The 25,293-nt window shown below is 36.6% G+C and overlaps 3 protein-coding genes across 3 annotated transcripts; all 3 read left to right on the top strand.

The window, feature by feature from the left end:
- The first annotated feature begins 3,284 nt into the window (after positions 1-3,284).
- On the top strand, positions 3,285-5,637 carry LOC139017692 (olfactory receptor family 5 subfamily D member 3 pseudogene). Its single transcript, XM_070426294.1, has 2 exons — positions 3,285-3,292; positions 4,668-5,637. The coding sequence occupies exons 1-2, from the start codon at positions 3,285-3,287 to the stop codon at positions 5,635-5,637; spliced, it is 978 nt and encodes a 325-aa protein (XP_070282395.1).
- A 6,309-nt stretch (positions 5,638-11,946) lies between these two features.
- On the top strand, positions 11,947-12,891 carry LOC139017693 (olfactory receptor 5D13-like). The gene has a single exon (XM_070426296.1). It carries the CDS (start codon positions 11,947-11,949, stop codon positions 12,889-12,891), a length of 945 nt encoding a protein of 314 aa, XP_070282397.1.
- A 4,938-nt stretch (positions 12,892-17,829) lies between these two features.
- OR5D14 (olfactory receptor family 5 subfamily D member 14) lies at positions 17,830-18,768 on the top strand. Its single transcript, XM_070426508.1, has one exon. The coding sequence runs from the start codon at positions 17,830-17,832 to the stop codon at positions 18,766-18,768; it is 939 nt and encodes a 312-aa protein (XP_070282609.1).
- Positions 18,769-25,293: the final 6,525 nt, after the last annotated feature.

The raw sequence follows: 25,293 nt of genomic DNA on the forward strand, positions 1-25,293 counted from the left end.
TGTAATGTTGCTACTGTTATGAATCGTAATGTAAATATCTGATATGCAGGATGGTCTTAGGCAATCCTTGTGAAAGGGTCCTTCGACCACCAAAGGGGTCGCGACCCACAGGTTGAGAACCGCTGCTTTAGGGCCCCATGGTTAGTATCATCCAAAGTGATGACTGCTTCTTGTTTTTGCATGACTGTCAGCTACCATGGGACAGTGACAGAAGCAGCAGGACCTCCAGGTGTTTCTCTGTAATTAGCCAATCGTGGAGTGTTTACATGGGTAATACATGGAGGTGTTTTTTTTATCCAATAATATTTATGAATATTACTTTTAAATAAATAAAATAGCAAATGAAAATGTTATTTTTCTTTTTTTTAAATTCTTTATTGTTGAAAGTATTACATACGTCTCTTTTCCCCCCCAATTGACCTCTCCCCGGCCGTTCCCACCCTCTAGCACATGCCCTCACCCTCCTACTGTCTGTGTCCATTGGTTATGCTCATGTGTATGCATACAAGTCCTTTGGTTCATCTCTTACCATCTCAATCCCCACCTTCCCTCATAGGTTGGACAGTCTGTTTGATGTTTCTTTGACTCTGGTTCTGTTTTTGGTCATCAGTTTATGTTGCTCATTATATTCCACAAATGAGTGATATCATGTGATATTTATCTTTCTCCAACTGGCTTATTTCACTTAGCATAATGTTCTCCAGTTCCATCCAAGCTGTTGCAAATGGTAAGAATGCCTTCTTTTTTACAGCAGTGTAATATTCCATTGTGTAGATGTACCAGTTTTCTAATCCACTCATCTGCTGATGGGCATTTAAACTGATTCCAAATCTTAGCTATGGTAAATTGTGCTGCTATGAACATAGGGATGCATATATCCTTTCTGGTTGGTGTTTCCTTTTTCTTGGATTATATTCCTAGAACTGGGATTACTGAGTCAAATGGAAGTTCCATTTTTAGTTTTTTGAGGAAACTCCATACTGTTTTCCACAGTGGCTGCACCAGTCTGCATTCCCACCAGCAGTGCACGAGGGTTCCTTTTTCTCTGCATCCTTTCCAGCATTTGTCGTTTGTTGATTTGTTGATGATAGCTATTCTGACAGGTGTGAGATGGTACCTCATGGTTGTTTTGATTTGCATTTCTCGGATGATTAGTGACTTTGAGCATGTTTTCATGTGTATCATGGCAGAAGGTCTTCTGTATGTCCTCTTTTGAAAAGTGTCTATTTAGGTTCTTTGCCCATTTTTTGATTGGATTGTTGATCTTCCTTTTGTTAAGTTGTATGAGTTCCCTATACATTTTGGAGGTTAAACCCTTATAGGAGATAACATTGGCAAATATGTTCTCCCATGCAGTGGGCTTTCTTGTTGTTTTGTTGATGGTTTCTTTTGCTGAGCAGAAGCATTTTATCTTGATGTAGTCCCATTTGTTTATTTTCTCCTTAGTTTCCATTGCCCTAGGGGCTGTATCGATAAAGATATTGCTACAACAAATGTCTACTATTTTGTTACCTATGGCTTCTTCTAAGATTTTTATGGTTTCCTGTCTTACATTTAAGTCCTTTATCCAATAAATGTCATTTTTCAATGTCAATAATAAACGTAAGCAGTGAGTAGCATTGTGCTCATATTTAGAAGAGCTGTACTATTTTAAGAAAATTGTTTTCATGAAAAATGAAGCTCAAAATATAATGTTAAGGAAAGGATAGTAGGCAGTATAACAATAATATGATACGTATTGTATAAGTTTTATATCAAGGTACACAGTAATAAATATATATTTACGTAGAGAGGTAAAACCAGAAATACAACCATGGTTAAGTGTAGTTCTCTTTAAATTTTGCACCAATAGTTGACTTTTCTTTTGTACATTTCTGTATTTTATAGGTATTTAAAGACAAAATGTTTTACATCTGGTTTAACATTTTTAAAAGATTGATAGGTTAAAGTTGATGATGAAATTATTGCCCAATCTTTAGAAGAAATTATATGCAATCAAAATATCACATGAGACATTACTTCATCTATTTGCTCTGTCTGCGGTCTCCAAGGCAATACTTCCATGATATTCTCCAGGGCTAACATCCCTGGGGTCTGGGTGGCATATAAGTGTAACACTGCTTGGTGCTAGGATTCAGCTTTTTGTTTTCCCTTTTTCTCTGTCATCTCCACGTTTATTTATAATAGATTAGAGGAAATATCATTTCCCTTAAATATTACAACACACTGTAGACCCCTGTTAATATTTTCACAGGTTTGTTACCATAGATATATTTTTAAAAGTTGAATTCTCAGCAGGAACTTTCCTGGAATTCATTAGTTTTAGCAAAGAAGCTTTAGCAAATGAATAAGTCAAATTCTTCTGCGCTCAGGTGAGTTTATTCAATCTTATTTTATTTCACTTTAGAAAGAAGATAATGTACTCCAGTAATCTTTGCACGAGGCAAACATGTGTGTCAATCTAACTGCCAGGATATCTACTTAGCCAACTGGAAGTATTTGAATATTCACTGACCTACATCACTAGGAAAGTTTCCGTTTTTGTTGATCACAATATTCTTATCTTTCTGTTTATATGCACAAGCTTTAATTTTAATGACAAACAAGAATTATGTTGTACTATATCATTTGTAATTATATATAATTCCTCAAGATAATTCTCAGAAGGGACAGATTTGGGGGTGAGATCATTATTTTATAATTTCATGCTTTCTAAAATGCCTATAAAAGTGTTGAGCACAGAGTGGCTATAAAATGAGAAAGCCACTCCAGGTTAGATGTCCCTGGAAAGAAGGCAACGAGTGTGCACAGCACCTGGAGCTCTCAGTCAATGAGCATGTTGACACTTGGGCCTAAATGAGGGACTGTGAACTTTGGCCCCAAGTCTGATGGTATAAATACAGAAGGCAGGAGGTAGAGTGAAAAGCTACCCATGTGGAAAAGATATGTGCGTAGGAATGAGATGAATATATATCAGAAATTATATTTATCTTTCTTTAAATTTATTGGGGTGACATTGGTTAATAAAATTTTATAGGTTTCAAGTAAGCAATTCTATGAAACATCATATGTATATTTCACTGTGTGCCCACCACCCAAAGTCAAATATTCTATCACCATTTATTTAATTCCCTTTACCCTTTATTACCCCTCAATCCCTTTTTTCTGTGTTCTTGAGTTTTTATTTATTTTTCTTGTTTGTTCATTTGTTGTTTTCAGTTTTATATCCCACATATGAGTGAAATCATATGGTTCTTAACTTTTCCTGACTTATTTCGCTTAGCATGATATTGTCAGGATCCATCCATATTTTTGAAAATGGCAGTATTTCATCTTTTCTTATGGCTGAGTAGTATTCCATTGTATATACGTAGCACGTCTTTATCCAATCATCTATAGAAGAACACTTTGGTATGTTCATCTTTGATGATGACTATTTCCTTGTTAACCCTGGGATGCTCAGAAATGGTTACAACAGCCATAGAGAATAAATATAGATTTTGGAAAAAGTGAGCAAAAATGTGGTCAGTTATGGATTCACATTCAATGAGTTTTATGTGAAGTTGAAAAATACATTCAGGAAATCATAATAAATGTGATGGAAGATCAAACCACAAGTATTAAATAAAAGGAATTTAAAGAAACAATTAAAGAAGACAAGGTACAAGGAGATGTGAATGATATGGTTATATATGTGGGAAACCTTTCAGTGCTGCCTGTGATCATGGAGGAGAAAGGCATGAAAACTGAGTGAACACTATGGAGTGTTTAATTTCAGCTCATAACAAGACCTAGAATTTTGCAGAATTCTACATGGAATGACTTTCCTTTTATGTCTAGTGCCATGTTATGTTTTAGTGAGCAGTCAGGAAATGGCGTTGAGAATAATTGCTTATAATGACAGAAAAAGGCGGTTGAAGCATTTTGGAAGAGCATAAGACATTTTAAAAAATCCATTGAATCTCTTTCCCCCCTAAATGTCCTTATTTTATGCTACTTCAGGAAGATTAGGTCCCATGGGATTTTACTGAGAACTTGTTTTGTAGGACTCAAGATATGTCTCAGTGCATTGTGAGTTAACAGAGTGGTCCTGATTTAATAGGCAAATCTAACTTCTTTAGTATTAATATAAGCTTTTATCCCAAAGGGAGATTTAGAAATAACTCTAGCAACAATAGAGAGAAAAAAAGAAAAATTGTAACGATCATTTTGTTACATCATTAATTTCCTTTTGAGTTCTAACTCCTCCTTGTTAAATTGGTTAAGCATGGAAGAAATTATAGAAACTTATGATATGTGTTTCCTCCAAGACAAGCATTTTAACTAAACTCATATTCAGTTAAAAAGCTAGACTGGTCCTTCTCACGATGCTAATTGTCTCTGAGGATACCGAGTCTGAGCATTTAAAATATAACAGAGAACTCTATTTTTGTTCTTCCTCTCTCAACTACCTTCTTTTATCACTTCACCTGCACAAATGTCATATTCACTCTAGAATTGTGATATTAGTCAAATCTAGCTTCTGAAATAATATAGCAAGTGAAAGCAAGTATTTTCCAAAACATTTTGTATATTCACTATGTCTCTCCACATTGGCTCATTTTAACCTGCCTTATCCAAATGTTGCTTCTCATTTCTCTGAGTCAACTTTCCTGTTCTGTCCACAGGAACCAAGAAAACCAGAGTGCTGACGTGACTTTCATCCTTTTGGGTTTCTCAGAATATCCAGAACTCCAAGTGCCCCTGTTCTTGTTATTCTTAGCCATCTACACAGTCACTGTGCTGGGGAACCTGGGTATGATCATGGTTATCAAGATCAATCCCAAACTCCACACCCCTATGTACTACTTTCTCAGCCATTTGTCTTTTGTGGATTTCTGTTACTCTACAGTGGTTACACCCAAACTATTAGAAAACTTGGTTGTGGAAGACAGAACCATCTCCTTCACAGGATGCATCATGCAGTTCTTCTTTGCCTGCGTATTTGTGGTGACAGAAACATTCATGTTGGCCGTGATGGCCTATGACCGATTTGTGGCAGTGTGTAACCCTCTGCTCTACACGGTAGTCATGTCTCAGAAGCTTTGCTCCCTCTTAGTGGGTGCATCATATTCTTGGGGGATAGCCTGTTCCCTGACCTTTACCTACTTTCTATTGGAATTATCTTTCAGAGGAAATAATATCATAAATAACTTTGTCTGTGAGCATGCTGCCATTGTCTCTATGTCTTGTTCTGACCCCTACATTAGCCAGAAGATCATTTTAGTCTCTGCCACATTCAATGAAATAAGCAGCCTGATGATCATTCTTACTTCATATGTTTTCATTTTTATCACAGTCATGAAGATGCCTTCAACTGGGGGGCGCCACAAAGCCTTCTCCACATGTGCCTCCCACCTGACCGCCATCATCATCTTCCATGGGACCATTCTTTTTCTCTACTGTGTTCCTAACTCCAGGAACTCATGGCTCATGGTCAAGGTGGCCTCTGTCTTTTACACAGTGGTCATCCCCATGCTGAATCCACTGATCTACAGCCTCAGGAACAAAGATGTGAAGGAGTCAGTCATGAAGTTATTCAACACTACATTGTCTTGTGATAAATGTAAAGCTAGAATATTAATTATTTCATTTTGAGAGTATTGGTAAGAGTTATTCATTAGTAAATCAGTACATGAATCTATGGTAAGCTTGCAATTGATAGTCCAATATCTGTCTACCCTAATATTTAGTAAAACAACTTTAAAATTACAAATTATATTAGGGATGAAAGCTCTGATTACTTAAAACTAAGTTTTTGATTAAAAAATTGGGGTATAAAGTTTTCTGTGATAGTATACATGACCAAGTGATTGTCCAGGTCAATTTTCAGTTCAATTTAAGCCATGTGAAGTGTGGGATTTTCAAGGTGATGTGAGCATCATAGCCTACAATGTAGTAATTTTATAATTTATTTATAGATTATTTTGGATGTTCAACATGCATATTATATAATCTCTGAATAAATATATTGTTTTTTCAATATTATCTCTTTTACGTTTTCTTTTTGCTTTGGTTAACTTCAGTGCTAGGAACTTCAGTGTAACGTTGAACAAATAGTAAAACTGTGCATCCTTGACTTCCTGATGTCACAAGAAAAGCATTGAATATTTTATATTTAAAATGTTGTTTGCTATGTCTTTATAGAACCCCTTTCCCCAGATTAGCAAAGTTATGTTTTTTATTTGTATTTTTTTTGGTGAGTGTTAAACTAAGCTACTTTTTCTTCATTTTAACTCTTAAACATTTTAATGTAACAACTTACATTTTTTTGAATTTTCTAATATCAAACCAATTTTTTTCTGAGAAAACAAATTTAAATGTCATATAATAGAATTTCCTATTATTTGATTAGATTAATGTGTCAATATTTTATTTGTTTTAAAATCATTTTTATTTTTAAAATACAATTGATATACATTATTATATTAGTTTTTGGTATACAATCCACTGATTAAACATTATATAACTTACTAAGTGATCATCCTGATAAATCTTGCATTCATCTGACACAATACATAGTTATTAGAATATTATTGACTATATTCCCTATGGTGTACTTTACATCCCCATGACTATTCTGTAACAACTAATTTAGACTTCTTCATCCCTTCACCTTTTCATCCATCTCCTCAACCTCCCACTCATCTGGCCACCACCAAAATGTTCTCTGTATCTATGAGTCTGTTTCTGTTCTGCTTGTTTGTTTATTTTTTTTAGATTCAATTATTGATATATATGTATTTGTTGCCATTTTATTGTTCATATTTTTGATATATATTTTTCTTCTTCCTCTTAAAGAACACCCTTTGGGTAGAGTAATCTTGCTTATAGGCATTTGCTTTTCATCACTTTTGATATTCCTTGCCAATCCTTTCTGGCCTGCAAAGTTTCTGTTGATGAATCAGCTGACAGTCTTATGGAAACTCCTTTGTAGATTACTAACTGCTTTTCTCTTGCTGCTTTTGAGATTCTCTGTCTTTAACCTTTGCATTTTTATTATGATGTGTCTTGGCTTGGTGTGGGCCTCTTTGGGTTCATCTTGAGTGAGACTCTGTGCTTCCTGGACTTGTATGTCTATTTTCTTCACCAGGTTAGGGAAGTTTTCTGTCTTTATTTTTTTCAAATATGTTTTAAATTTCTTGCTCCCTCTATTCTCCTTCTGGCATTCTCATGATGGAAATATTGGTACACTTGATATTATCCCAGATGCTTTTAACCTTAGCCTTATTTTGGGGGGGGATTATTTTTTTTCTTTTTCCTGTTCTGATTGGGTGTTTTTTGCTTCCTTATATTCAAAATCACTGATTTGGTTTGACTACATCTAGTCTGCTGTTGATTCCCTGTAAATTCTCATTTATTTCAGTTAGTGTATCCTTCATTTCTGGCTGGTTCTTTTTTTTAATACTGTTGAGATTCTCACTAAATTCATTGAGCATCCTTATGACCAGTGTTTTGCATTCTGCAATTAGAAGATTGCATGTCTCAATTTTGTTTAGTTATTTTTTCTGGAGTTTTATTCTCTTCTTTCATTTGAGACATGTTTCTTTGTCTCCTCACGTTGGCAGCCTCCCTGTGTTTGTTTGTATGTATTAGGTAGAGCTTCTATGTCTCCCAGGCTTGGTAGAGTAGCCTAATGTAGTAGTTCTATAGGATCCAGTAGCACAGTCTCCCTTATCACCCAAGCTGAGCACTTGAAGTACACCCTTGCCCCACATAGGCTGTGCACACCCTCCTCTGCTGACTGGTAAACAGAATTAAATAAAATAGTGTTCTGCTTTCTCTAGCTAATTTTCTTATGAAGCTACAGCTCTGGCTGACACCTAATTTGTACCCTAATCACTCTCTATGGATTCCAGAAAGCCCAGCCAAGTGGTGCCCAGATTGCTGCCCTACGGAAAGTGTGATATAAAATATGTGTGTTAGTTTAAGCCACTGAGTAGATGGTAATTTGTCAGGTAGCATAGAAAGCTCATATACCAGGTAACATAGAAAGTTGCTAGCTTTGAGTCACTCTGGTGCAGAAATTGGGTCCAGAGCTGGTCCAGGGTGTAGAGGTGTCAGTGATGAGGAACAGATGCAGTGTGGACTCAAGCCAATCCTATGGGGGGAGTAACAATGCAGACCCACTAGGATTCTGGAGCACGGCCATGCCATTACAATAAATAATTCTATTCCCCATGATCAATAGCCTCTGTTGATCTCAGAGGAGAGAGGAATCAGGTGGGGGAGGGGGCTTGATGAAAGAAGGTGACAGAATTAGCCAAAGAACATATATGCATAAACCATAAACACAGACAATAATGTGGTGATGGCTAGAGAGAAGGGGGAGTGGGGGTTGGGTGGAGGTGGGCAAAGGGGGGATGTGGATATCTGTAACAGTGTCAACAATAAAAATGAAGTAAGAAAATAGCTTCTGTTGTGTTGGATTCCTGTAGAGAGTGTGGCAATGGTGAGTTGGTTGTTAAGGGCCCAGGGAAAACTTACATGAATCTAATTGGGTGGTATTTGGGCATAGTGAGACCAATGGATTGGTTGGTACCCAGTGGCTTTAGAGAGCTAAACATGCTTCTAAAATATATTTTTCATTTTTAAGATGGTATAGGCACAAAGAGATTATATTATTTAGTTAGATTAATATAAGGTTGAAAGGGTAGATTGCTCATATATGGAAGATAACACATTAGTTTCAAAAAAATAAATCAATGTTTCCAAGAACAATAATGATTATTTTATGTGAAATGAAAAAGGCATAATAAAAGTTATAATATTTATGCATGTCAATGCACGCATGCACGTGCGTGCTCACACACATACACACACACACACACACACACACACACAAACACAAACACATTATGCATAGAAAGATAGAAAAATCACACAGCAAATGTTAACAGAAATGATCTCTGAATAGTTGCATTTTAGCTTATTTATTTTTCCATTTGCAGTTTACTTTAGTCACCATATTTTCTACATCAATTTGTATATTTTATATAATTACATTTTAAAAGAAATTTATAATGTAGGCTTAATGAAGCATCATCTCCAGTGATTTAGAAGAAATTGCATTCTTATAAAAAATACATACAGGAGAGCATTCAATCTAATTTGTGAGTTTGTGATATAAAAAGAAATAATTCATTAAAGATTCTCTAGGGTCAAAATCCCCAAGGTCATGGAAGTATACATAAGCCCTACATAAGTTCTGGGAGTCAGATTCAGTTTCCAAATCAATTTCAATCTCTCTCTCTCTCTGTTTTTCTGGACATTAAGAAAGAAAAATGTTGCCATTGCAACAATTAAAATTTATTGTAAACTTCTTCCATATTTACCAACTTCTTTAGATTTAAAATAATTTTGAATTCTGAGTGGGAACTTCCTTGGAGACTATTAATAGCAAAATACAGAATCTTCAGGTGAGTTGGTTTCAGGCTCCGTGCTCTATCTTGTGTTCTCTCTCATTTATCTGGCATGAATAAAGAAGGTTGACTACTGGGGGATAGCTAGGATAAGGCTTTGGGTAAAACTGAGCAGAAGAATTTAGATTTGATAAATTAGCTACTAGGAAGAAATCAAAGTTTTCAGAGCAAAGCCTGTTATGATAATCACTGTAATCAAGGGAAGAAGAAATTGATGCTCTCACAGTGCAGTCCCGCAGCAGGGAAGCTGGCTGGTACCCGGCTACCATAATTCACCCGAGAATGATTGCAGTTCGCTAAGCCTCCCAAAGGCACCAACCTGCGGTTGTAAACAGAGGACAAAAAAGAGTCAGATAATAACGAGAAAGCAAAGGGGAAAACAGAGACAACGTGTGGAAGCAGAGTAATTGGTGAATTAAGACAAATAGGGCCAAGGGGAGATCCAGGAAAGAGCTGAGCTAGACTTAGACATTCCAGATTGTACCTAGATATTCATTGCTGCCCACTTTCATCCTTGATCTGTTTCTTAGATTAAAATAATAATATCAGGGTTTAAAAATAATACCAATTAGTCATAGTACTAAGGATAAAAAGAGGTGAGGGTAGAGAAATCTGCATCTCCTGGATTCCATGATTACCAGATTTTGTGCTCAGTATATTAATATCATTTCCTAATTTAATTTTTACACACCTATGAAATATCTATTGCCATGTCAATATTATTGATAAAGAAATTGAGGCTTAGACAATTCCAGTAATTCACCGAAGATCACACAGTACATGACAAAGCCTGCAACTGAATTTAAATATACGTTTTCAAAACCATGCGTTTTAAATCATGCTGATCTGTCATTAACTCCTTGTGCCTGCTAATTCCCTTTTCCTCATGTAGGAAATACATGTTTGGAATGTCACAAGGGGCATTTAGCTATGAAGGGTATAATAGTTTCTTTTTACCTTGATCTGGTCAGGCAAAATTAAAACGGCATCTTTGTTTATGAGATTCATACTAATTGTCTTATATTAACCTGAACATTTCAGACATGTGCATACTATTAGTTAATGGTAAAGGGAGGGGGAGGTGAATGGGAGATATCTGTAATACTATCAACAATAAAAATATATTTAAAAAGAAAACAGACAAAAACTTGTTGCAGGATTAAATGAGATAATGTGTGATTTATCATGAATCTTTAGTTCCAAAGGAAGGGAACCCAAAATAAACTGCAAAAGAAAAAGAAAAAAAATCATTAAATGATTAAGGATATTTCTGCAGTTATGAACTGTTGTGAGTACAAGTTGCTTTTGCTTTCTCAAAATCACATATACAAATATAACAAAGATTGCATGACTCCAAACAAGATAATAACATATGTAACTTTAATCAAAACCTATCTACAATACTGAGAGTGGCAGGAAATTTTGAAGGTGATTATGTAACCATTGGTAACTATTACCACATTCTCTAGCTTCCTCTAGAGCCGTGGTCGGCAAACTGCATCTCACGAGCCACATGCAGCTCTTTGGCCCCTTGAGTGTGGCTCTTCCTAATCCTTAGGAGTACCCTAATTAAGTTAATAACAGTGTACCTACCTATATAGTTTAAGTTTAAAAAATTTGGCTCTCAAAAGAAATTTCAATCGTTGTACTGTTGATATTTGGCTCTGTTGACTAATGAGTTTGCCGACCACTGCTCTAGAGAATATGAAAAGCTTGAGCAAAATACATTTTAAGTTGCTTTCCAATTCAGAGATCCTAAGAGCATTTAATGCTCTGATATGCCTAATAAAATTATAAAATAAAAATAATAGCCATTTAAAAGTTAATAAGGAATCTAGATCAGTATGTGGACAGCATCAATGACAGTGAGAAAAACACTTACGTAGGAAAGAAAACAGATGTGTGAGGGAACAACATGTCAAAGCTGTAACTTCATTATTTTATCAGGTTGCCACATTGTTTGTAGAACACTAAGCCAATTATTATAGCTTCAGGATGGATTAATCAAGAGCTTGAAGATATACAGGATTATCTTCCTTCAATATCCATTATTTTTTCAAAGCTTGGAAATTCTTGTGGTGACTCACAGATGCCACCTTTCTTGTGATCCTCAGGTTGAACATTATGGTTCAACTCATGGTCTGTGGGAGACAGAACCATCTCTTCATAGGCTGCACATGCAAATAGAACTATTATCACCTCCAATGCTGTTTGGAGATGAAAGTTAATATCGCTTATTTTGTTCTTTAGATTCCACATACAAGTGAGATCATGTGATATTTATCTTTCTCTGGCTGGCTTATTTCGCTCAGCATAATAATGAAAAAGAGGGAACATCTGTAATACTTTCACAATAAGGACAACAAAGAAGTTAATAGAGCTTAATGTTTTTCCCTGCCACATGGTAACTGTTAAATAAATGTACTGCCATTATTATCATTGTTGTTATTTTTATCATTATTTCAGATGTTCTCCAGTAACAACCATGTTGTTAACTGAAGGAAATCGGAGTGCCGGAGCCACATTCACTCTCTTGGGCTTCTCAGATTTTCCAGATCTCCAGGTGCCCCTGTTCCTGGTATTCCTGATCGTCTACATGGTCACTGTGCTGGGAAACCTGGGCATGATCATGATCATCAGGACCAGTCCCCAGCTCCACACCCCCATGTACTTTTTTCTCAGCCACTTGTCCTTTGTAGATTTCTGTTATTCCACTACAATTACACCCAAGCTTTTGGAGAACTTGGTTGTGGAAGAGAGAACCATCTCTTTCCCAGGATGCATCATGCAATTCTTCTTGGCTTGTCTATTTGCAGTGGCAGAAACATTCATGTTGGCAGTGATGGCCTATGACCGATTTGTGGCCGTGTGTAGCCCTCTGCTCTACACGGTAGTCATGTCCCCAAAGCTCTGTGCATCACTAGTAGCTGGACCCTACACCCTGGGAATAGTATTTTCCCTGCCACTCACCTATTTTCTCCAGGCATTATCCTTCTGTGGGTCTAACATCATAAATAATTTTTTCTGTGAGCACTCTGCCATTGTTTCTGTCTCCTGCTCTGATCCCTACATTAGCCAAGTGCTTTGCTTTGCCATAGCCATATTAAATGAGGTGAGCAGCCTGGTAATCATTCTCACTACTTATGTTTTCATTGTTGTCACTGTCATAAAAATGCCTTTAGCTAGTGGGCGCCAAAAAGCCTTCTCCACTTGCGCCTCCCACCTTACTACCATCACCATTTTCCACGGGACTTTCCTGTTCCTTTATTGTGTACCCAACTCCAAAAACTCAAGGCTCATAATCAAAGTAGGTTCTGTATTTTATACAGTGGTAATTCCCATGCTGAACCCTCTGATATACAGCTTCAGAAACAAAGTTGTAAAGGAGAGTGTCAGGAAATTAATTTATCGCTCAATACAATTTTGTTGAAGATTTATATTTCCAAGAGGAATTTGATTTACTATATTGAGAATTGTTCAGTGCTTCTAGTAGAGATGATGGTTTAAATTACTTAGTCAATTCACCAGAATTTTAAATCTCACTACTTATGTGATAATTTGATTTCTATTCATTTCAGTGTGAGTTATAAGTGAAGTAACAGTGTTGTAGGTTGGATAATGTTCCCCAAAATATCCATGTCCATCCAGAAGCTCAGAATGTGACACTATTTGAGAATAGGCTCTTTGAAGATGTAGTTAAGGTAAAGATTGAGATGAGATTATACTGGAATAGGGTGGCCCCAAATCCAAATGAGCATGTTCTTATAGAGAAAAGAACCCAAGGAGACACACAGGGAAGAAGGCTTAGAGACAATGGAGGCAGAGATTGGCATTTTGCTGCTACCAGCTAAGGCACTCCAGGAACCACCAGAATCTGGATGATGCAAAGGATTCTCTCCTAGCATCTTCAAAGGGTGCATACCCTGCCAGCACCTTGATTTCAGGCTTCTGGTCTCCAGAAGTGTGAGAAACTTTCCATTGTTTTACACAACCAACTTTGGCGCAATTTACTGTAGCAACTCTAGGAAATTTACTTAACAGTAAATATGAGACCATAAAATCCAAATTTCTTGACTCTAAGTTGGCATGGTGAGTTATTTTTTAAATCATTCTTTAATTCCATTTAAGCAATGGGAATGTTGGGGTTATAGAGGAATTCTGAAATGTTATAGCTATGAGTGTGAATATAGATTAGCAATGAGAGCCTAGAGACACAATCTCTCAGATATGGTAAACTTCTTGGGTCTCTCCGCAGAGCCTAATGTACTTTTATTATAGTGTAGGAAGTGGTGTTAAACTTGATGACTCTGCATAACAAGTAAAAATGTTGATTTCATAGAAATTTCTAGAAGGATTACCAAAAATGAGAAATCTGTAGTTATTAATCTTGCAATCTGATGTGTTAAACTTGATTTTGTAATTCTATTTGTTAACACAGAGGCTATCACAATATGTTTCAGAAATAGTTTGCATAATTTTGATTTGTTTTTAAAGGTTAACTTTTAAGTAATTACACATTTTACCTGCATGGCATATCTGCCAGACAGGTACAGCATTATTGCAACTGTTTTGATTGAAATGTTCTCTACGTTGATTATTCATCTGCTGGCCTTAACCTGGTGTGTTGATCTTGAATAAAACTTTCTGACTTCATTTTATACTATAAAGATATACCACAAGTAGGGAAGGCCGGGGGAAGGTCAAGGGGGGAAAAAGGAGACATATGCACTACTCTTTGTAATACTTTAAGCAATAAAACAAAATTTAAAAAAAGACATACCACAAAACCTCATCTTATATGTGTGAGCTAGTTGCCAATTGTAAAACATAAAGTAAACACATATTTTATTTGTAATTTTCTTCAGTTTTAAACCAGGGTTCCCACATAACTTTATCATAATATCCAGGCTCGTTTAAGGGGATATAGAGTGCACAAAAGATGCATTCTTCTGTTTGCTCTTACCTCCTGACCTAAACCACATGCAATTCAAAAAAAAAAAAAGAAGAAGAAGAAGAAGAAAGAAAAAGAAAAAATCATTTTAACAGTGCTGGTTTATAGCCACTTCCTGGCTTTTGTAAGTCTCTGCCTTACACAGTTGTCGTGTCCCAGAAGCTGTGCTCCATCCTTCTGCCCCAGTGCTACACCTGGCCTCATTAAATGGCTGCAATCATTTGGGAGCTTTTGGGTCTAAATGTCCATAATGATGCCACTGTTTTGTTAGGTGACATGGTGCTGGCTGTTGGCTGGGGTGCCTCAGTATTCTCCCATGAAGTCTCTTATCTGCTAGTCCAGTGGTTCTCAACCTTCCTAATGCCGCGACCCTTTAATACAGTTCCTCATGTTGTGGTGACCCCTAACCATAATTATTTTCGTTGCTACCTCATAACTGTCATTTTGCTACTGTTATGAATCATAATGTAAATATCTGATATGCAGGATGTATTTTCATTGTTACAAATTGAACATAATTAAAGGATAGTGATTAATTACAAAAACAATATGTAATTATATATGTGTTTTCCAATGGTCTTAGGCGACCACTGTGAAAGGGTCGTTCGACCCCCAAAGGGTGTGCGACCCACAGGTTGAGAACCACTGCGTTAGTAGGTTACCCTGGCTGCCTTATGTAGCAACCTCTGAACAGTGTTTGGAGAGACCGGAAATAGAAGCTATAAGGCATCTTGGTGCCTCTGCTCCAGAATCTATTTAACCTCACTCCCAACACATTTTCTTGCTAAAAAAAGTCACAATTCCAGCTTGCTGGATCAATTCCTGTGCTCCCTAGTGGAAGTATCACTCCTCTAAACTACTACAGCTCATGGTTCCCCTTATGGGAAGCAGGGATCCAGCTGGTGGGTCATAATGGATTAACAGGTAGAAGAGCCACTCCCATTTCCACCCCTCACCCATAAATTCCGGGTCCCATAAATTACAGGAGAAATAGCAGTTGTATACTGGTTGCAGATTTAGAGCATATAACACATTCTGGAGGCCTTTATTCCATTCCTGTAAAGCAGTGGTTCTCAACCTTGGCTGCACATTAGAATCACCTGGGAATCTTTTTAAAATCCTGATTTCTGGGCCTCATCCTCCTGAAATTCTGTTTCTTTGTTATGGGGTGGGGCCACAACATTAGTAACAAAGAAACACAATTTCCAGAGGATGAGGCCCAGAAATCAGGATTTTAAAAAGATTCCCAGGTGATTCTAATGTGCAGCCAAGGTTGAGAACCACTGCTCTAAAGTATTGCCAACAGAGCTTGTCCCATAACTGAGGTGTGAAAGTCTAGTCCAATAGTCCAGGCACACTGTTTGAATTTCTGAATACTAGGTGAGTTGTTCTTCACCACTGTCTTTCAGCGACACCCTAGGACAGGACTATAGTGTCACAGCTGTCCATTTTTGTAGAATCATCTAAAAATGAGGCCCCAATGCTTTCTTCCATATTCAGGTTGTCATAAAAAATTCCTCATGAGGATACATTATAAATTCAGTCTTTGAAGGACAAAGCAACAATAGCATGGATCATAGGCACCTGAACCACTTTCTCATGTAAATTACTTGTGTCTTCAGGAACAAGAATGCTATATCGACTGCTGTGTATGCCTAATGTTATGGGTTGGTGGGCTAGACAACGCTCAGCTGAAGAAGTGTAGGTCGCATAGGAACGTGGTAGCCTATGGTCACACATTTAGTCCCTATTAGGGTCCATTAAAAAGTCAGAAAGCTGTTTCTCAAAAGGTGAATAGTTATCTGCTGTGGAAGTTGCTGCTTTGTTTTAAAATTCTAAAGGTCTAATCTGCAATTCACTACAGGGGCTTTCCAAAGTTCTGCACGATCCTTATCTGGGAATACACTTCAAGGACAATCATATAATCAGGTCATTTGTTCAAAATAACACAGAAGCTGGCATGGCAGACTGGACTTGTTTTGGGATTCACAAAAAATGGACGATATTTTGAGTAACTTTGTAAATGGGTTGGAGTAATTTGCCTAAAATGGGTGTATGCTGTCCACCAAATCAAAAGAGGCCTACTGAATTTTGGTGTAGAGGAGGCAGAATTTGAGAACTATGGATATACCTTAGCTTTATTAATTCTAGAGGGCGCTTGGTTGCGTGCAAACAAAGGCTGATAGTCCATTTCAAGCAGCAGTTTTTCTGTGTAATTTCAAAGAAATTCTAGTCATTAAAAATGACACAAGGGACTTGGCATTTGCCTTAATTACCTGTTTTGATGCTTGTGAGAAATAAGTTGCTAGGGATTCTCCAGGGTTTGAGTCCCTGGGGCTACAAGTTAGATGTAAGGGCCTTGATGCCTCCGTTACACTCCGCTTATGAGAACAGGAGGGTGGTGGCCTGTTCCTCTGTAGCAGGTAAGTTTATTCAGGTTTCTATGAAACAGTGAACATATTTTCCGAATGTGATGATAGGGTTTTCTTTTGATAGTAATTCACTGTAAATGCTATCCAATTCTGAGTCTAATTACATTAAAGAAAGAAGTTAACACTTGTGGAAATATTTGGCTTCAAGTCCGTTGACAACCTTTTCACAAAGAACAGAGTAAACTTTCTACCTGGAAATAGATATATACTCATATCCTCCTTATATGCACTTTCTATTGGTATATAAACTTTCACAAGAAAGAGTATTAACTAGTTCTGAGAGAACTCTACATGGTAAATCTTGAGACCCTTAAGAGATGTATCTATACAATGTCTGGGCTGTAGTAGAAGCTAACTCTTAGGCTATAAACCCTAATAAAGTGTATACTATACTCAGAGGTCAAAAGGAGCCATCGTTCTCCTCAACTCCTCAGTAGCTAAGGCGTTCAATGAAAGAAGTCGCCTTTTCTAAACAAAAGGTGCTAAGTTGGGATTGATACATTTTTCCTAGATTTCTCTAATATTTACTTTATCCTTAGAATAGAAACATATTCTCTTAAAGATTTTAGTTGATTTATGTGTATAGGCAGAATACAGTTGCATTATATGTTCTTTTTTGAGGCAAACATTTCACATTTCCCCCCCCACAGACTCACTATGCATTTACCTATGTGCAAACATTTTTATCAGCTGTGTGCATATTATGCTACTAGTCAGTGTGGATTTGATAAGCATTTCTTATGAAAACACAAATTGCAATGGAACTGTAAAGATGTTTTAGAGACTCAGCGTGGTTTGTTATACCTGTAGCAACAATCTGCATGAGACATGTTCTGTATGGAATAAACTAGGACCCAAAACTCTTTTTTATCATTTTCTTTGGTCTACTGTAGAAATTCATGATATGTTTGTTGCTTACTGCCATACATTTCTTTGACGGAAACAACTCTCTTCCCCCACCCCGCCCTTCAAATGTACCGCAGTGATGGCTGCAAGAAATAGGAGTGTGGAGACAATCTTTGTCCTCTTGGGTTTCACAGATTACCCAGAGCTTCAGATCCCCCTCTTCCTCGTGTTTCTGCTCATGTACATCATCACCGTGGTAGGCAACCTCGGAATGATAATAATCATCAAGATTAACCCCAAGTTTCACACCCCCATGTACTTTTTCCTTAGTCACCTTTCGTTTGTTGATTTTTGTTACTCTTCCATCGTTACTCCCAAGCTGCTTGAGAACTTGGTCATGGCTGATAAAAGTATCTTCTATGCTAGCTGCATGTTGCAGTACTTCCTATCCTGCACTGCTGTGGTGACTGAGTCCTTTTTGTTGGCAGTGATGGCCTATGACCGCTTTGTGGCCATCTGCAATCCTCTACTCTATTCAGTGGCCATGTCACTAAGGCTCTGTGCCTTGCTGGTGGCTGGGTCATATCTCTGGGGCATGTTTGGCCCTTTGGTACTCCTTTGCTATGCTCTGCAACTTAATTTTTTTGGATATAATGTAATCAACCACTTTTTCTGTGAATATACCGCTCTCATTGCCGTCTCGAGCTCTGATACACACATTCCCCACCTGCTGCTCTTTGGTTTTGCTACCTTCAATGAGGTGAGCACGCTACTGATTATCCTCGCTTCCTATGCTTTTATTTTTGTGACTGTACTGAATATCCGTTCTGCCAGCGGGCGTCGCAAAGCCTTCTCCACCTGTGCCTCCCACCTGACGGCCATCACCATCTTCCATGGGACCATCCTTTCCCTCTACTGTGTGCCCAACTCCAAAAACTCTCGGCAAACAGTCAAAGTGGCCTCTGTCTTTTACACAGTGGTCAACCCCATGCTGAACCCTCTGATCTACAGCCTGAGGAATAAAGACGTGAAGGATGCCTTCTGGAAATTCATAGACACAAAAGTTCCATCCCACTGAACCAACCTCAAAAGGTGTTTTCAATCCCAATGAACAATAGGAGCAGAGCCTATAACACGTCTAAAATAGCATACATTTGCATGAGGTTTTTATAAGTGGCTGTGATGTTAATATATTGTGTATTGGTTAGCTCAAATCCCTTGATGATGCCAGAAAAGTTAATTTTTGGACGGATTCCATAGGATTTTGATCTGCAAAACATTTATTTCTTCAAATTCTATTAAAAAAACCCACACATAAAAATACTACAAAGCTGAGAGGATCATCTTTACTCACCTTAGAAAAGGCCTTTCTGCTTTGTTACTGCAAGTGACCATGGGTAACTTGCCTTCACATGTATTTGTGTTGTGTGTCACTAGAGCACCGTGTCTTTGTTGGGAGATACAGGTGGATAAGCTTTTTGATAAAAGGGGTAATAAGCATTGGGCAAGGATGCTTACACCTGTTGTGTGGATAATGACACAGAAAATCAAGAAAATAGTCTAGAAATGACTAAAATGATTGATTTAAGACAGGAACTTACTGTTCACTCCAAATCTAGTGCCCTTTTCATTATAATACCTCTGTGGCTATTAGTGTGAGAGGTCATGAAAATTAATTTTGTCATTTGGAAATGACAATTCCTGGAGTCACTTTAATACTTCTAGCTGTGCGTGGATATTATTTCTCAAAAAGGCTGCATTCCCACTATTATCAGGTCTGGGAATGTCTTAAGCATTATCTAGTCTAGTTCATATGTATCAGAGTGAATGTAATATATATTTTATCAGGAAATATTAAGGAATCATATTTCAAAATTTCTGTTCTAATGTTTTTATGAATGGCTAAACAAGCACAAATATCCAGTAATAAATACCTTAAAAATCAGAGCAAATTATAGCAGAAATTCTATCCCTATAGAATTTAAAATGAATTATAGACATTATTATTAAAACAGTGTCATATCAGTACAAATAGATAGCCATGTGAGAAAAAGATAAAAATTAGATATCGTCTTTATTTCACATGCCATAAGAGAGCTCTAAGTACAGGTTTAAAATTTAGATTACATAAATATACAAAATTTCTTGGCAAAAACAATAAAAAAATAATAAATTGACAAAAAGCACCACCTATATCACATAAAAGGTTTAAAATTACACTGATAGCCCTGGCCAGTTTAACTCAGTGGATGGAGCGTCGGCCTGCGGACTGAAGGGTGCCAGGTTCGATTCCGGTCAGGGGCATATACCTTGGTTGTGGGCGCATCCCCAGTGGGGAGTGTGCAGGGGGCAGCTGATCGATGTTTCTCTCTCATCGATGTTTCTAGCTCTCTATCCCTCTCCCTTCCTCTCTGTAAAAAAGTCAATGGAATATATTTAAAAATAAATAAATAAAATTACACTGATAAAGCTTTTGGTTCTATCATCCCAGATAATTTCTGAAATTATTTCATGGTAATTTTTTAAATGAAAGAATACTGCAATAACACTCTAGTATTATCACATATTTTGTTAGTATTCTAAGGAATACCAACTTAATTGCATAAACACATCTAAAAGGACACCCTTTGATACACCCAGATAGGCTTCCTTCTTTTTCTTTCTGCCATAGATAATGTCATCCTGAAATATCCATGTTATATTTTTGATAAAGGGATTTAGAAAGTATAGAACAACAACACAAATTGCAGAATTATTGAGATGCATAAAAAAAGCTGACTATTTGACAATGAGTTGTATTTGCTGTACTCTTTGCTCCAGACTCAACACACTTCCCCCAGTTATTTGAATAACTTCATAATAGTCTATGCTCAAAGAGCACCTCATTGTGGTCTTGCCTAACCTCTCTAAGAGATCAACCAAAGAACTTGTATGCACATATACATAACCCATGGACACAGACAATACTGTGGTGAAGGCCTGGGATGGGTGGCTGGGGCGGGCTAGAAGGGGTCAATGGGGAAAAAAGGGGAACATTTGTAATACTTTTAACAATAAAGATTAAAAAAATAAATGCACCACCAAGGAAATAAAAAAATGATTCCTTCAATTATATATATTTCAGCATTAATTATTATCAGAAAATGATTACATATTATTTGTTTTTGTATTCTCCATTAAAAATAAATTTGTTGATAAAGGGACATTCTTTCTCTCTTTTTCCCCCCTGATAACTAAGATAGTACCTGTCTCAGGATAAGTCTATAATAACTATTTGTTTCTCGAATGAATAAAAGAATGATTGAATGCATAGTTACATATTCTCATTATGTGCTCAAACCTCCTTTTCCTGATTCCTGCACCAGAAAGAAGAGTTTGCAAAATAGTCACTTTGTTAATTCAGATCAGTGAATATAGATCCTTCAACCAGTCTATGTTCAATGGTATTGCTTGTTGCTACAGAGAGATTATATATCCTTTGAGATAAAAGTTTTAATGTATTCATGTCTTCATTATTCTTATATCAATAGCACCGGCTTGCATTTAATGGGTATGCAAAAATGTTTGCTGAATGAATGGACAGGATAAAACTTGGTTTTAAGATTATCTAAAGGAGCATATTTGAGATGCTCTTTCCCATTTATAGACAATTTCACCATGCTGTATCTGATTTTGAAAATTTAAGATTTCTATTGTAATAAACCTGACAGATAGAAAATTCAACAGAGTGGACATTTGCTTTATGTTATTTTGACTGTCCAGTTTTAATAATGCCTTCTAAAAATATTCTTATCATTCTTTCTGAACTGTCTCTTCTCTGCATTCAAATTCCTCATTGTTCTAGTATGTTTGCCTCTATCCCCAGTTCCATGGAAGGTCGTATTTTTTATTCAATAAAGATTCATGGTATTTTGTGATAGTCACTGATTGGGAGCTTGAACTACATCAGTAAATAAAGCAATAAAAAAATCCCTGTTTTTCTGGAGCTTTTGTTCTAGCAGGAGGGAACAAACAATATATAATAAATTCAATAAGCATTAAATATATATTTGAACCATGATAAGTACTTTAAATACTAAATTGGGAAGTAGGTTAACCCAGAGGTATAATAGCATCGTAATTGAAGGTCTCACTAAAAATGCATTTGAGACAGCACGGAGAGACCTGGCATTATGCTAAGCGAAATAAGCCAGTCAGAGAAAGATAAGTACTACATGATCTCACTCATATATGGAATCTAATGAAAAAAATAAACTTATGAACAAAATAGATCCAGAGGCATAGAAGCATGGAAAAGACTGGTGATTCTCAGAAAGAAGATTGGGGTGGGTGGGTGGGGAGAGATTAACCAATTAACTGGTGAGTTTATATGCATATATGCATAGCCCATGGACACAGACAATAGTGTGGTGAAGGCTGGGAGGGGCAGGTGCTGGGTGGAGGGGATCAATGGGAAAAAGGGGGGCATCTGTAATACTTTCAACAATAAAGGTAAATTAACAAACAAACAAACAAACAAACATGCATTTGAGCAAACACTTCAGGGAAAACATTTCAGTGTGAAAGAAGCAGGATAGAAATTATCTGGAATAATAATAGTAAAAAAGGCCATAAGGAATTAGTGTGCTTTTTTTGGTTTTGTTTTGTTTTTGAGAAGTGGCAAGGAGGTCTGACTAGCTGGAGAAATGGAGGAGGGAAAGGATAATAGAATAGAAGAGATTTGAAGGGGACTAGATCATTTTTCTGATTGAATATTGAACTTCGTAAATGTCTCTGCTTTAACTCTCAATGAATCATGATGGCCTAACTGATGGATCTTGCACTTCTCCAACATAGTTAGAGTGGGTGGTATGGAGGAAGAGGGTTATTCCTGGCATATAGTAGTTACGTAGTTAATATTTGATAATGAGGACTTTTATAATTATGTAATTTCGGTAACTGTAGGAAGGTATAGGAGTGATCAGGGAGCTGGAGGAAGTGACTTTAAAAGATAAATTTTCATATGAAATGCCCCTCGTGCTGCTCCAGATTTCCAGTATACAAGAATAACATCATAGAAAGGTGATTAATTTTAATTGTTTATTTCATGACCTTAAGAGCATGAGGCAATGGAGAGACTCTGGGGTCCATATCCAAAGGTTGTGATTATAGATATAAGAATATATGTATCCCTTCCAACCAGGAGAGGCCCTGCCTTTGCCATCAGCAGGTTTGTTTTAAGATTCAAAAGATAGATTGATATTAATTTCAATGTATGGTATCTGGAAAACAAGGTGAGAGGGGGACATTTACCCTTTAGATCTATGCAGTGCTTGAGAAATATTTAGTCACTGCAAAAGTTACATATCTGAACATGCCAGGAAGAGGATGTGCCATTGTCCTACAGAGCTTTGCAATCAGAAGGCCTGGCTCAGCTGAGCACCCCAGTAACAGCAGGTGCCTAGGGTGGGGGTAAGAAGAGCTGGGAGAATTTTGGAAATGGGCATTGTCTTGCTTCTATAATTTCTCAGAGCAGTAGTCAAGGTAGACACACAAGTATTTAAATAAAATGAAGTAAGCAGAGAATAAATAGACTAGTGAAAAAATTAAAAGATATCAGTTTTAATTAAGATTGTAAAGCAGGACACATTGGCCCTTGAGAGCAAAAATTACAACAAAATGGAGGAAAATTATAAGAAAGAATATTTCAGCTATTATATTTCCCGGATTCAAATATATAGAAAAATTTACTAGTAGTTTAACAATAGCTTTTGCGACATTACATTCAATATAGCATTAATTCTTAAAGGACTTAGATAAATTAAGAATTGTATTAAGAAAAAGTGTGATAGAATGTCTTACTTTGTGATGGATTGTCTTTTGAGGTTGTCTTTAATACTCAAATTTATGAGCATATGAGCAGATGGGACCCTGGAGTGTCTCAGTTTCACATATGATCTGACACCTTCACTGATGGGCCATCTGAAGCTATTTTATGGGTTGTGGGACCAGAGAAAACCTTCCTAGAAATAATAGATAGAGGGTTTCCTAGTATGGGAGGATCTTAGAGGTGTTAGGCAGCAATTAGAGAAATATAGGGTCAGGAAAAAGTAGGCTTTTGCCGTGTAAAGTTGTGAGTGTGAGAAACACAGCGTTTATTCTTGTATTATTACTTATTAAGTATTATATTATTTTCCATACAAATCTACTTTTACCTTGCCTTGTGTAATTCTGTATTACTATTTTGTCTCATAAAATGACTTTCTAGTGCAGTTTTTAATTCTCCTTTACAGGTGATATAGTGACAGAATGAACATTTTACAGGTGTTGAAGGGAAGGGGGAAGGAGAGGGAGAGAGAGAGAGAACCTAGGAAAGGGAAGTCTCTAAGTCAGAGTCTTTATAGTTAGTTATTCCTGGGAGAAAACAAAAATCCTAAATCCCTTTCTCAGTTCACATTGCTGCTACTTTCAGATGTATACTGTCACTGGGCTACTGCTTATACACATAACTTCTGCAGTTTGTCATAATGTATGACTATTAATAAAGGGAATACCTTAGCATCTAGACCTTGAACATGGATCAGAGTGCAGCATAAAATATGGACATATTGCTGGGAGTTTGGAAATTAGGGTTTAGTCATAGCCATTTAATGCTCCTTATTTGCATGTCATTGGGAAAGTCATGGTTTCTCCAGCTTCTGTTTTATCACTTTGAGAATAAGAAAGCAGAGAAGATTATCTATCATCTGTCCTAATTTTATTATTTCTCAAGCAGTGAGGAAGTATTGACAATTAGGACTCCATGCATTGAGGACAATGCTTTCTGAAAAAAGTAAAGATTTATTTTTATATCAGACTTACTGGATCAAAAAAGGAAGAGATTGGCCTGGCTGGCGTGGTTCAGTGGTTGAGTGTCAACCTATGAACCAGGAAGTCACGATTTGATTCCTGGTCACAGGGCTCAAGCCCAGGTTGTGGGCTCCATCCCCAGTGTGGAGTATGCAGCAGGCAGCTGATCAATGATTCTCCCTCATCATTGATGTTTCTATCTCTCTCTCCCTTCCCCTTCCTCTTTGAAATCAATAAAAATATATTTTAAAAAGTAAAAGATTAAAGTGCTATATGAAATTAACAATAAAGGCACAAATTTAAAGTGTTAGGAATATTCATTCTTGATGTCACAGTGTGAATGTATGAAGCAAACATTAATTTTAGAAATTTCTCATTTTATTGCTGATTGCAGGGTTGACAAAATCAGTGATGTTAGGCTTATCTTTTATGACATTAAAAAAGGAGAGCTGAAAGTGTTATGGGTGGATTTGATTTAAAATACTATAATTCCCTTGAGCTCATACTATTTTTAAATATTAAACAGTACAATTGAGAACTTAGAAAATTAATTCAATAATTGTATTTTTTACATAAAGAAAAATTAAAAATGTTATCATGCTTAAAATATTATACATTCAGTATATCTCGCATAATAAACCCATAGAGAAATTCTGAACAATATTTTTGCTTCATTTACCAGTTTGATAAGGAATATTAACCCAGCTTTTTATACCCTCACTTGGTTTAATATTTTTCTTTTCAGGACTCATTCAGATTCTGAGAAACAGAAACC

The sequence above is a fragment of the Myotis yumanensis genome, unplaced genomic scaffold (genome assembly GCF_028538775.1).
Source record: "Myotis yumanensis isolate MYYU_CA2020_CCGP unplaced genomic scaffold, mMyoYum1.0.hap1 SCAF_10, whole genome shotgun sequence".
NCBI lineage: Eukaryota > Metazoa > Chordata > Mammalia > Chiroptera > Vespertilionidae > Myotis > Myotis yumanensis.